General features: G+C 39.1%; 1 protein-coding gene across 3 annotated transcripts in view; it reads left to right on the forward strand.

The window, feature by feature from the left end:
• Positions 1-13,470, forward strand: part of KMT5B (lysine methyltransferase 5B) — a 20,884-nt gene extending 7,414 nt beyond the window's left edge. For 2 of the 3 annotated variants that reach the window (XM_072117983.1, XM_072117984.1), the window contains exons 3-10: positions 270-420; positions 588-753; positions 972-1,081; positions 2,676-2,842; positions 4,996-5,015; positions 5,102-5,238; positions 6,313-6,500; positions 7,501-10,079. In XM_072117983.1, the coding sequence (XP_071974084.1) occupies positions 270-420; positions 588-753; positions 972-1,081; positions 2,676-2,842; positions 4,996-5,015; positions 5,102-5,238; positions 6,313-6,500; positions 7,501-8,945 (2,384 nt within the window). In that variant the 3' untranslated portion in view covers positions 8,946-10,079. Of the gene's footprint in view, positions 1-269; positions 421-587; positions 754-971; positions 1,082-2,675; positions 2,843-4,995; positions 5,016-5,101; positions 5,239-6,312; positions 6,501-7,500; positions 10,080-10,211; positions 10,331-12,996 lie in introns of those variants that run through there. The other variant, XM_072117985.1, reaches the window with a different exon arrangement.
• The last annotated feature ends 1,073 nt before the right edge of the window (positions 13,471-14,543 follow it).

A 14,543-nucleotide genomic window follows, 5' to 3' on the forward strand; every position in this document is an offset into this window, starting at 1 on the left:
GTGGGATAAGTCTACGCCATATGTTGTAAGGATATGTCGGGAATCCGTCCGACGTGTCCATACAATGTTATTATTTCCTGAACTTTTATTGTGATGTTAACCTAGCATAACTTTTATTGCACAGGATTTATTGTTAAAACAAAAACTGAGAAAACGGCAGAATAGTGTGTTTTTTTTTTTGTTTTTTTTTTTCTTTTTTCATTCTATGAATAGGCCCAATGTTGTATCCCATAATCTCAAAGTATTTGGTTCTCTGTGTACAATTCTAGGTAGCAATGGATCTACATTTGAAACAACTCAGACTCGCTATGTACCTTCCTCGGGAATGAGTGCAAAAGAGCTATGTGAAAACGATGACCTTGCAACAAGCCTGGTGTTGGACCCCTATTTGGGGTTTCAGACACACAAAATGAATACCAGGTAACAGACTGTGTTTCTATAGTGTATTGCATTATCCTGGAAACCACACTATGCCATAAGAATAAGTTGTCATTGTACAGTCTACTCCCCTGTTACACAGCACTTACAAAAAGTACTTTAAAGGGATTGGTTATATATATCAGCAATCATGTTATCTTTTGTTTCAGGTTTCGCCCTATTAAAGGTAGACAGGAGGAGCTGAAAGAAGTAATTGAAAATTTCAAAAAATCTGAACACTTGGAGAAAACTTTTAAAAATCTGGTATCTGGAGAATGGGCGCGTCATTATTTCCTGAACAAGAATAAAATGCAGGAAAAGCACTTCAAGGAACATGTAGGTTCTCCTCCCACAATGAGAATAAATAATATATATAATATACTTTGATTTCAAGTAGGGAAAACTATTGAAAAAACAAATGATTTACTTTTAGGTTAGATTTGTTCAAAATTGCTTTACATGATGGAAGCCTAATGCTGTTACTGTAAGATATTTTTCAACTAGAATTTGTTTTTTGTTTTTTTTAATTCACATTTTATTTTCCACTGCCACAGGTTTTCATCTACTTGAGAATGTTTGCAGTCAGCAGCGGGTTTGAAATATTGCCTTGCAACAGATATTCTTCTGAGCAAAATGGAGCCAAAATAGTTGCAACTAAAGAATGGTAGGGCTTTTAATATTTATATGCTTAAATGTTCCCTACCCAACACATTTTACTTGTATATCCATCGGATAGATTATGATTCTGTGAATGGTGCGGTCCCTGTCAACTAAAAGCACTGCTGCTACACAGCGGGAAAGATGTTTCAATCTGTCTACACCAGAAAACTGGAGTAATTTGCACATGAAATGCTGGTTGGCACATTTTATTGAAGCTTTTAGACCATTTTAGGCAGTTTTCTAACTCCTCTGAAAAAGGGGCATGCTCTCAGTAACTTGGGGTGTAATCTGTTTGCCACAAAATTTAGTCTTTGCATTCAAAAAAGTTCAATATTGTACAATATTTTCTTGACTATAAGACGCACTTTTTAGCAAGAAAAAATCTTGCTAAAAAGTGCCTGCATCTTATAGACCTGAGGTCAGGAGGATCCTGCACTGCCAGACCCTCCTGACCGCTGTAAGGGAGATCGGGTGATGCCCTGATATAGAGCTGCACCCGATCTCCCAGATAGGAGCCTCCGTACTTCTCTCTTCCGACAGTTCCAGGACCTGCGGTGATATCAGAATCATGTGACTGATCACATGCTTCTTACATCACCACAGGTCTCATACTTCCATGCTGCCTTGGGACAGGGTAAGAAGAAGGGGAATGGGGGAAGTGTGTGGTTGTGTGTGTGTGTGTGGTTGTGTGTGTATAACTGAGCTGAGTGTGTGGTTGTGTGTGTATAACTGAGCTGAGTGTGCATGTGGATGGATGACGCAGAGCTGAGTGTGCATGTGGATGGATGACGCAGAGCTGAGTGTGCATGTGGATGGATGACGCAGAGCTGAGTGTGCATGTGGATGGATGACGCAGAGCTGAGTGTGCATGTGGATGGATGACGCAGAGCTGAGTGTGCATGTGGATGGATGACGCAGAGCTGAGTGTGCATGTGGATGGATGACGCAGAGCTGAGTGTGCATGTGGATGGATGACGCAGAGCTGAGTGTGCATGTGGATGGATGACGCAGAGCTGAGTGTGCATGTGGATGGATGACGCAGAGCTGTCTGTGAGTGCTGTGCTTTAGTGCGACCAATAGGGATATTTTAATTGGTGTAAAATATATTTTTCCTTTTTTTTGGAAGCCTAAATCTGGGGTGCGTCCTATAGTAAGAAGCTGCCTTTGACATACACACAGAGCAGCTCCTGCCTGTTCCCTCCTGCTGCACTTATCTTTACAGGCTGCTGTACTCTCCTCGTGTTTCTGGGCTGCAGGGGAGGAGGGGGAGGGAGTGAGAGAGTGTACGGCAGCACTAGTGAGCACAGAGCAGCCTACAGTGAGAGATATCACTGGAGCTCTCGGCGATCGGCAGCTTTTCCTGCCTGTCCTGAGCTTCACTGATTAATATAGAGACGGCAGGGGAGATGGTGCGCGTGCCCACGGAGAGGGCTCTGCGTGCCCTCCGTGGCACGCGTGCCATAGGTTCGCCACCAATGCTCTAGTATATACCTAAAAATGTAGTGTGTGTGTATATATATATATATATATATATATATATATATATATATATATATATGGATTTATGCGTTATTTTTTCATTTTCTTGTTTACAATAGGAAACGAAATGACAAAATAGAACTTCTTGTGGGCTGTATAGCTGAACTGTCTGAAGCGGAAGAGAATATGCTTTTACGCCATGGGGAGAATGACTTTAGTGTCATGTACTCCACCAGGAAAAACTGTGCTCAGCTGTGGCTTGGGCCAGCTGCCTTCATTAACCATGGTATGTATGTACAAATCAAGCTTGAGACCCCAAATGCATGGGGAAAACTGTGCATATTAGTTGAAATCTATCGCTGTGAGGCTGGGTTTACTTGTTGTTTATATTCAACATGTATATAATAAAGAAAGAAAAGCAAACTTTTTTTAAAAACTGGGCTTAAAAAAATGCTGTTTAAACTATATAATTTGGGTTAAGTTTTGGTGATACTTAAATGTATATGTTTAAAAAGAAAACCTAAAAACCCAGCACAATTGTAATACGTAATATCTGGTCTCGAGAAACGCAAATGTCACACTGGTCAATTTAAATGCCAAGGCATCTTGATGAGGTTACTTGAGTAATGAAAGGGGTTTACCAAGAGTAGCTTCCGGCTATGGATATGATGCACCCTTTACCAAGGATGTATGTGGTACGTCCTCACTTCAGTGGGCTATAACATCGGCTCTGTGGCACCTAGAAACACACTTACTTTTTCCTCTTCTTTCTAATGAATCTGTGTTTCTAGGTGCCAGTGAACCAGAGATATTCACGTTTAAAGTGAGAATTTAGGGTGTGATTTTTTTTTTAATTTTTTTTTTTTATATACATAAATCACCTTTTATCTTGTATTACCTGGCAACAGTGGGCGTGGCCTGCTGAGCAGGCCCCTCCCATCTAATTTTCCCCATGCCTTATGCCTGAACGGTCACCGTTCATGTCATGAGACCAGAGGGACATCCTCACAGGTCCTTTAGCCTCTTAATGATGGCAAACTGTACCCTATGCATGTATCTGACCATGTAGGGATTTCATGTAGTTTCATACATGGTGTACAGTTTGCTATACTTAAACAGCTAAAGGACCTGCGATGTCACTGGTCATATGTCAAATGAAACACAAAAAAAACACAATGACACAATATTTCTCATCTGTACATAGCACTTTACGTCTGTAGTTAAATATTAGCAGAAGGACCCTAAATACAAGGAGGCAGAGCTGCAATTTGAAGAGACACAGAGCTGTCAGTCAAAATAATGGGGCGTGGTTCACTGACAGCCTGAGAGAGAGAAGAGTCACAAAAGCTAAAACGTCTGTAATTAAGGTACAGGGCCCCACTGGCAGCTAATTTTAAGGTTATATGGAGAGGACTTGTAACCCTTTATCAGCAGGCATTGTTTCTCAGGGTGGTCAAAATCTGTTGATGGGTCCTTTTTTTTAAAGTTGATATGTTGGAAGCTGGAAAATGGGCAAGTGCAATGTTATGAGTGTTTTGACCGGCAACGTTATAATAGGTAGACTGATTAAGAACATCTACAAATTTCAGGTCTTGTTGGGTGTTCCTGGTGACTACTTTTAGGTAGAACCTACTTTGGTGGTACCTACCAAAATTAGCCCAAGGAAGAACAGTTAGTGAACCAGCATCATTTTCATAGGCTTCCAAGGCTCACTGCGCATGGGGAGTGAAGGCTTGTCCATTTGGTGTGATTCCACAGAAGATCTCCTATAGCACAAATTGCTGTAAAGGTAATACTGGTTAGCCAGAAAGGTGCAAAAATGGGCATGTAAGCATCCAAACTGGATCGTGCAACAAGGATAGAAGAAAAGCTTGGTCTGATGAATCTTGTATGTATGACTATGCAATGGCTCACAATCCATAAAATTTATGCGTAAATTAGGTAAATATACTGTTTTTGGAGTTATTGCCAGTTTGCATCAGTTATTTTAAAGTAAACCAGTCACCAGAAATGTTATTTTTCGCTTGTGACAGGTTTCAATGGCCTATGCTATGCTGATTCAAAAATTGGCTTTGTCAGGATTCTGAATAATTTCAGTACTTAAACTTTATTTCACATTACCTGGCTCCCTGTCAGCAGCATCTGGTGAGTCCCGGGGGACGGGGCAGCTGCAGCCTTTGTGTGCCTGTGTCTCCTCAATGCATTCTTCCTCTCCTCGACACAATCCCCTTTCCCCTGCTCAATGCACATGACTGTAAGTGGGGAGGGAGGTGTATGAGTGCGGAGTAGAGGAAGAGTGCATAGAAGACACAGACTGCTAGTTGTTCTGCTTAAGCTGTCTATATATGGAATAATAAGGTTTTTTTATTATATATGAAATGAAAGGTATTTTAGCTTTAATATTAAAGTAAATTGTTCTTCTTTTTTATTTTTCTCTAGATTGCAGACCTAACTGTAAAGTAAGTAAAATACTTATCTTAAAACTTTATGTATATTTAAAGGTTCTGGTTAGATGATAATATCTAATTGTGCTTTATTATTGCAGTTTGTATCAACTGGCCGTGACACTGCTTGTGTAAAAGCATTAAGGGATATAGAGCCTGGCGAGGAGATCTCCTGTTATTATGGGGATGGCTTTTTTGGTGAAAACAATGAATTCTGTGAATGCTATACATGTGAAAGGTGTGGTTTTAGTTAATTTTACAGTTATATTCCATTTGCAATAATAAAGTAAAAATCTGTTTAACAATTATATAAGTTTGCACCTAAGGTTTTAGACAGAGTTTGCCAACAGTTATATTGTGGTTTTATTTCAAAATTAGTGCCATGCTTGTATACAAGGTAAGTTGTTGCCACATCTGCTTTCAATCCCTTTTTACATAGAGGAATAGAGACTGCAGCTGCACTCCCCTCCCCACCTACTTATTTTTTCTTTTAAAAGGATCTACCATTTGTTTGTATTCATTATAAGCCAAATATACCTTCAGAATGCTGTAGCAACACTGATGCAGAAATATATCTTGTTTGTTCCCTGAACTGAGTGGTTTTGCTCAAAAAAACTATTCTACAATTCAGGACTTGTCTTCCATACATAAAAGAGCTCCCTGATTTGAATTTTTTTTTACTATTTTTCAGACCCCCTCGGGTACTTTAACCTTAGGTTATCTGATCCTGCCATATACTGCCATGCTACAGTATTGCAGAATATGGGGATTTTCCACATCCTCTATTACAATGTGAAAATCGCACATGTAATACATGGTGAAACGAGACAGCTTTGGGTCTTTTGTGTGACCCAAGGCTGCCATAGCAACAGATAGCTGCTCCCCGATGACGCCACGGGGAGCGACAATCTATACCAACATGGCAGCGCCAACTGCTTTTTAATGCCGCAGGCATCTTTGCCAGTGGCGATGGAAGGGTTAACATCTGCGATTGGTGCTAGCACCGATGGAGGGTGTTACGGGTGGGAGTTTGCTGCAATATGCATCAAACATGCAGGTTGCTATAGAGAGGGCTCAGCCTGGGTGACATAGTAATACATCACACATTGTTTAGGGGTTAATAAAGCATTTTGTGACATTGTTTTAGGCTACATCAAATTCCTCATCAGAGATTCTGCTGCACCACTCACAAGATGCTCAAGTATTAATTAAAACCACCTTTTGTTAATGAAATTTTGTTTAAAGTGTAACTTTCTTGATGTTTTAACACATGCCTGTTGTGAGTCCTAATGCTTCTGTCTTTTTTTACCAGGAGAGCAACAGGTGCTTTTAAATCAAGAGTTGGACTCAACGAGCCGGCTCCTGTTATCAACAGCAAGTATGGGCTAAGGGAAACAGACAAACGCTTAAACAGACTCAAAAAGCTCGGTGATGGCAAAAACTCAGACAGCCAGTCAGTAAGCTCCAACACTGACGCAGACACATCTCAGGAAAAATCATGTAAGTGTTCATTCTTAATACAGTTATGTGATATATATTTTTTTCTTTTATCTACTCTTACTCCTGGAACTCTGTATACTGACATTATACAAAAAATAAAAATGTTTTACATTGTTGAAGGAGTTGGCAGAATGTTCTCTTTTCATAAGAGCGGCAGAATGCAATGAGTACAATAGTTGAAAAGGCTTTCAGGGAAGAGGTCTTCTCAAAGGTTTCAACTTGTAAAGATGGAAACAGATATTGTATACAAAACTGTTTTCTGTATGCATGCTTAAAGGGCTTGTCCACAATAATTGATATTTTTTGTGTAAGGAAACAATTTTACAATTTTCCAGTGTACTTCCTGTATCAATTTCTCAGAGTTTCCAAGGTCTCTGCTTGCTGTCCTGCTATTGGAAGCTTCACTGTTTACTTCCTGTGAATATAAACCAGTCCCTGGTCATGTGATGTCACACAGGTGCACAGCTTGTTAGTATCTCTGAGAGTAGTGTAACAAGCCGTGCGCCTGTGTGACATCACGTGATCAGGGATTGGTTTATATCCACAGGGAAAAAACGGTGAAGCTCCCTATAGAAGGACAGAAAACAAAGACCTAGAAAACTTTGAGGAATTGATACAGAAAGTATATTGTATTATAAAACGTTTCCTTTCAGCAAATAACTAAATCCAACAATCTATGATATTGCAGTTATATCAGCCTAAGTTGTTTTCGCTCACACACCTTTACTTGGTTATGGTTGTATTTATTGAAATGGGAAATTGGGAAATAGACTGATAGTGGCGCTTATCTTGTCTTCTAGTATTTATTGAGTTGACTCTAAGCCCAGATAAGTATAGGTTAGCATCCCCCAAATGTCAGCAAGAATGTTTCATTTGGAGATTTCATATTTCCTTTGCCAGCAGATTGATTGTTATTGGTTCCATTGAACTTAATGCAGATATTTGGCAACCAATTACAGCACAGATTTGATTTTTATTTTCGTTTTCTATTTTTCAATAGCAAGAAATAGAAAATCTTCAGTTGTTGTGAAGAAGAATGGGAAAAGTCGAACGTTGAGAAGACAGTCCATGTCAAGAATTCCAGTTTCATCCTCTTCTACCTCATCTAAACTCTCTCACATAAATAATTCCAGGGTACCAAAGAGACTGAGAAAGCCTGTAAAGCCTTTTCATTCTAAAATTAAAATGCGAAATCATTGCAGGCGATCAGAGCAAAGAAGTGCTTCAAGAAAGCTTGAAGTGGGTAACCTTGTTCTTAAAGAACCCAAAGTAGTACTGTATAAGAATGAGGCCATTAAAAAGGATAAACAGAGAGAAGCGGCAGCAAAGCTAAAAGAAACTACAGGTTGCTTAACTAGACATGCGGCTAGAGAATATAAACTGAATTCAATGAAAGGTGCTCAAGGCGAAAATTCATGTACATATATCACGCGAAGTTCTATTAGAACAAGAAGCTCCATGGAAACCGATGCCAATATTTCACCAAATACTTCAGATGGCTATAGAAGTAGCAGCAGTGGGAGCTTAACACAGGTGCACAGAACTGATACTAAACGTCAGTCAGTTCATAAAAATGAGCAAGAAACTGCAAGAAAACGGGATAATAGATATCAAAGAAATGGGTTCTGTAAGTCTAGAAGAAGCAGACACTTAAAACGTGTTCTGAACACAGAAATGTCAAACTCTGATTTTGATTCCTCTAAGAAAGATGACTTTTGTGACTTGGTAAGCTCACATTGTGACTCAGGTGCAGGGGATGTTGTCAGTGATGGCTCACTCCATTATAAAGATACAAGAAACTCTTCAGATGATTGCCCTGTGGTCACTTCAGAAATAAGGACAAAAGATAACCTAAGAACCGTTAAAAACAAAAAAAGCAGAAGAATCACAAGATATGACGCACAATTGATTCTGGAAAATAGCACTGGAATTCCAAAACTAACCCTTCGTAGACGTCATGACAGCAACAGCAGTAAAACGGAGAAGGAAAATGACAACATGAGCTCCTCAAAAATTAGCATTAAATTAAGCAAAGATAATGAAAAGGACAACAGTTTGTATGTAGCAAAGTTAAACAATGGTTATAACTCCGGATCAGGGAGCAGTTCTACAAAACTAAAGATCCAATTAAAAAGAGAAGAAGAAGCAAGGGTGTCTTTTCCCGAGGAACTTCATGAAAATGGGGTGTACTGTAATGACACACTATCACTTGTGAGAACAAGAATGGAAGTTGATGATTACGATCATTATGAGGAAGAGAGCTTGGAGGAATCTTCTGAAGAAGAGGGTGAAGATGATGATGATGAATATGATGATGAGTTTGAAGATGACTTTATTCCTCTGCCACCAGCAAAGCGTTTGAGGCTTATTGTAGGAAAAGACTCAATAGACATAGATATATCTTCTAGACGAAGAGAAGATCAGTCATTGAGGCTCAATGCGTGAACCATACATATTTTTTTTTTTTTCCCTTTTTTGACCAGAAAGTTATTTGTACTCACTTATGAAAATATTCCATTGAATTATTCCTTACCCGAAAACTGTAAATTTTAGAGACTGCACTTCTGTATTGTTAGTCCACTCAAAATTGTAGAAAGTGTACAGAAAATTGACTTGATTTTTTTTTTTTTTTTTTACAGTGCTTTTTAACAGTCTTCTTACGTGCAATTTTGAGTTTAAAAACAAAACAAAAAAATAGAAAAAGTGGGTACTGTTGTATATTGTGGGAAGAAAATGTATATAAGTTATAACCTTTCCACACATGACAATAAAGTAATATTGTGGATACCCGATCGTACTTGTTAAAGCTCATGGGATCTCTGTCATCATAAAAAGAAGTCACAGCACATGAACATATTCTCATATGTTTTTATCACCAGCAATGCATTTACAGCTTACAAATTTATTTGCTCAGTGTCTTTATAATTTCTCTTCAGAAGTCTACTTTATACTGTAATACTATCCTTAAAGTACTGTCCGTGGCCTTTGTTGGTAGCAAAATGTTTTCTCAAAAATGGAGAAAACTGACAAAAAAAAATAAGAATGGTGTTTGCTTATCCTTTTGGCACATTTGATGTACAGGGCTAGTCGTATGCAGAATATAAGTTTGGATATGATGTATTTATTGCTTGTTGTATAAATAAAACCACAACACTTGTATTTAACACTTTTTTCAACAATTTTTAGACAAAATTGTTCTTTGCAAGAATAATTGGTGCTTATTTTTTTCATGGATACAATGCTGTGAAATAAAAAATGTGATTTAAGGAAGACTTGTACCAGTAAAAAGTCAACTGTCATTTTATTTCTATAGATATTTTGTTATATATATTTTTTTTGTTGCACTTTTAAGCAGCTCAATCGGATTTAACATTTAGAAATGTCATTTGGCAGTTTAGGGAAGTATAAGGTATGTTTTGGTCATACTTGTAAAAAGTGTACATAATACTGTATATATGTGTGGTGTTAGGATTTACATTTCTGCCATAAAGTTGATTTACTAAAACAGATAAGTTTCTAAGTTAAGTACTCATGCCAATAAAATAGGAAGTTTTAAAAATAAAAATCTAATTAATGGTTTGTTTTTAATGAATTGCTTTTCTTGACTTCTCTGCTTATTATAGGGAACATTTTGCCACATTTTCACGAATACAGCTATTGACAGGTTCCCATAAAGCCCTATTAACTGACACCCTTGTTTTTGTTCGGTAGTGAACTGGTGGAGCCTCCATGTACTGCTGGAAAATCTCCAGGAAGCAAGAGGAACAAAGAGACAGACAAAAAGCACTTGCCTAGTGTAGTACGTTTAGAAAACAATAAATGGCAAAAAGGTAAAAAGCTCCTCAACTTATTGCATAAGCTAATGCACTTGTACAAAATCACAGGATGGCAGCATCCGAAGCATCAGCGTCTCCCGTTCCAAGGGACAGGATCGCAGAGTGAAAATGGAAGAAACCCAGAGGAGATCAGGAGGGGCTCCGGCGCTCAGACATAAATAAAAAAAAAAAATCTACGTGTTTCGGCTCAGTACGTGAGCCTTTGGCATGCATATGCCTGACGGAGGCTCACGTACTGAGCTGAAACGTGTAGCTTTTTGATTTGAAAATTATTATTTAAATATAAAGAGTATTTGTGGGCTTCCTGAAGATTTGTCTGAGCGCCAAAACCCCTCCTGATCTGCTCTGGGTTTCTTCCTTGTTTTTGCTAAAAAAAAATTTCCCTTGCGTCTCCATAAACTTTCTCTCTTTACCTGGTAACAGGGGCATGTCCTGTTTACCTGGCTTCTCCCATCTACTCCTTCCCATGTCCCTTACCTCTTCTTAGCATGTCATGTTACCCGAATGTCACCCAAGGTCCTTTACCCAGTTACATTTACAATGTCTATTCCATATATGTATCTGATCAAATGCCTTCATGGATTTCTACTCCTCCCCATTACTCCATGGATTCATGCTGTGAATTGATGTGATCAGATATTTTGCAAATTTAAAAGATGACATCACCCTAGTCATGATATAAAGTGGCCAATAATGTAACAGAGCTCTCTCGATGATCCACAGAGCAGCATGTTGTGTAGCAGGGATACCTGTCAATCAGGAACAAGGAGGCAGGGCAAAGCAGTAACCACTGAATATGCAGGGAACTGATATACTCAGTCACTGCACTCAGATCAGGTGAATTGCATAAGTTTTCCATTTTTTTTTTTAACATTGCAACCATGGAAATGAATGATTCTCTTTTAAATTCATCTGGCCTCACAAGTGGATGACTTTTAGCTGTTTACCTATGTTTAAGCCAAGATTGAATTTTTGTTTGATTCATGATGGCTCACGTGTGTAACTGTATAGGGCAATGAAACTGCTGTAATGCAATGCGATTAACAGAGCTCAGTTAAGATGGTAACCCCCATAATTATATACAGAAAATGGTAAAAAAAACTACAGTAACAAGTCATGTTTTTGCACTCTCAAAAAAACAATAAATTCAATAATTTCAATAAATTGAAAAGAAAATTAAGTTACGACGGCTCTACACAACCTTGCTTGAACCGCAGCGTGTGCTGGTGAAATTCTGGACTGATTACAGTGCTGAGAGTTGTTTTTTAGTGATTTCCCTGCCTTCCTTTCAGAACAGCAGCACCAAACTGTAATGGGCTGAGCATGTGCAGCTGGCCTTAAAAAAAATATAGCTTGGAAGGTTTAGTGGCACTTTAATTTTCAGAATAGACTAGTGCTGGTGGTAGTACATTTTGTAATATAGTTCATCAAGTAAATGCGGCTTCTTTACCCTTTTCTTTCCCACTTATTTCAAACCTACTTGAGGTTGTTCCGACACATATTGACAGGATATTTTACGGTTTCCATAGCTATAGAATGTATGATTAGGTGATTCATCTCTCTGAGGTGATAAGACTATGCAGTGACGGTTAAGAGCTAAGTCACTAGACATATCAAATTGCTGAATACGAAAGAAAGACCTTGTACAAAGAAGGACATGGGAACATACCATACATTTTGGACATCAAAATAAAGGAAATAACTATTTTACACCAATTAAATATTCCCTGGTGGGCACACATCTCTGTCGAGCTTTCTGTCCCTATACAGGGCAGAGAGTATAGTTTCCTCTCCCCTTCTCTTCCTCCAGGGGATACAATATGAGGGATCACAAGTGCAGAATGTCTGTGCCCTTACCCTACTAGTCCTAAGCTATGATCGGTGCCACTGGCATCCTTCCCTGCCTTCTGCTGGGGCCTCTGACTGTCTGTCTGCATCTCCGTGATGCCAACGACACCCCATGCAGCCAACTGAACATGACTTCCGGCTGTTCCCAGGATGACGACTTATGCCTTAATGCACTCACTAGAAGAGAGGTCACCTAGACAAGGAGCCAGACACAGGAGCGTGGGGTAGTAAGTTTGTAAAGTGAGCAGGCTTGCACACTGCTCTGAGGTCTCTGCTCCTTTTACATTCCACCAAATCCCTTTTGTTACTCTGATCAGGTACCTGAGTGTGGGCTAGGTAACTCTATTATGGAGGTGATTTTCTCTAACAGCAGTCTAAGTTGAGCCCACTCTCCCTAAAAGTTTGTATCCTTTACAATCCTTCATCCTGGTGGTATTTCTTTTAAACCAAATACACTTACATGCTGGTGTGTGCCACCTCGTGCAGGATCTGCTTTTCTTTAAGCATCCCATGCCCTTGTTTTTAAGAAAAAAAGGCCTTCCAATTTTGCAAATGAGCCTGAGGGGCTTCAGGCTCCATTGACATCTCTGGAGCCCGAAGGTCCTCGGGTTCATTTGCATGATTTTAAAAGCTTTTTTTTTTTACAAAACAAGGGCATAAGAACTTAAAGGGATAGAGAATCCTACTAGAGGGGCTTCCCACCAGTATGTTAGTGGGCTTTGTTTACCATCCTTGATCCTGGTGGTAGATGTCCTTTTACGTTTTATATGTCACTCATTCTAATGTGTTGATTTTTTTTTTTTTTTATATAGACAACAATTTGCAGCTCGAAATGCCTCAGTATGGACATCTCTTTTCTAGATCCCCCACCTATAGCTCCTCGGAGTGCTTTCAGTGTACCTGGTGTTGGTTGGGATACAATTCCTCTATATCATTTTGATTAACTCTATCTGGACCGCCCGCTAACTTTACACGTCAGTGGGAGCAGATCCCGAGTCTGCAGTTTTCTTCTACTCCTGCACTAGTCTCTGACACCCGGAGACCCTAGGGTCAAGGGAGATGCCGTTTATTTGTGCTTCTACCTTCTCTGCTCCTCACAGCATCGCGCTGAATCATCTTGATGCATAGAAGAGCGGAGCCAGCACCACTGCCGGCTCCAGTGACTAAAAAAAAAAGTGGCAAAAGAAAAATCACATGACTAAGAAACACTCGAAACGCGTCAGCTGTTAGTCATATTGCTGTATTTTAATATGCTTCAATAAAAGAAAGTTTTATTTTTTTACAGAGCTGAGACTCAAAATCTTTTCAAATCTCTTCATCTAAAGAATTCAAGAATCGATTTTCGATATCCAGGTAACAAAGATTGTAAAACAAACAGATGTCCCAATCGAAGATGCAACTTAAGGAACCAATGCACAGAAAAGCGAACAGCGAGTTAAAAAAGACTTGGGAGTCGGAAATGTTAAACCTAAAATCAAACATAGCCACAACATCCATCTCCCCCACACTTTTTTTTTTCTAGCTGACAAAGCTAGAAAACCATATCAGGAACAGAACACTAAGAGTGGTGCTATTAGACACCCTACCTATGCTAAAGTCTGCTACCGCTTTTATTGCTAATGCTTCCACTGAGGGGGTCAAATTTCATTATACCCAGCAACCTTCTCAGACTATGCAGTTATGGCAAGAAATCCTGAAACTCCAAAAGATGGATGTAATAGTTTCAGTTTTTAAAAACACCAGAAAAAGGGCACAATTCCCCCTTGTTCTTAATGACGCCAAATGGTTTCTTCCGATTGATTTTCAACTTAAAAAAATCTGACACATCCTTCACAGAAAATTAAAGCTCTACCACCACCTTGATTCATCAAGTGCATTATAGACCTGAGAGAGGCATATTATCATCTGGCAATATATCCTCCAACTTCTTCAATTCATCAGGTTCGCAGTCCTTACTCGAGATGGAAATATAGCCTGCTTCTAATCTCTTTAATACTGTTAAGCTCTCCTGTTCTGGATATCCTCTGCCCCAAGAACCTTCTCAAAAGTATGATAGAGGTGATTGCTTTCCTGGGGATGAAGAATGTAGTGATTATTCTAGATCTGATTCTCAGAATCAGTCAAACAGAGCAAGAACTGATTCAACAAAGAAATTTGACTATTACAACCCTTCAACAACTCGGGTGGTTCCTAAACTGGGAAAAGTCCTACCTTGCCCCCCAGTACAGAGACTGTGTTTCTAGGTACACTACTGAATTTAACTCTCCAGATGTCCTTCCCTCAGAGAAAAGAACAAAATTAATTCAACAATTCTTTTCCTCCCTGAAACTTCACAATTGCACTATAAGGGACGTTATGA

This window comes from Engystomops pustulosus, chromosome 7 (genome assembly GCF_040894005.1).
Source record: "Engystomops pustulosus chromosome 7, aEngPut4.maternal, whole genome shotgun sequence".
NCBI lineage: Eukaryota > Metazoa > Chordata > Amphibia > Anura > Leptodactylidae > Engystomops > Engystomops pustulosus.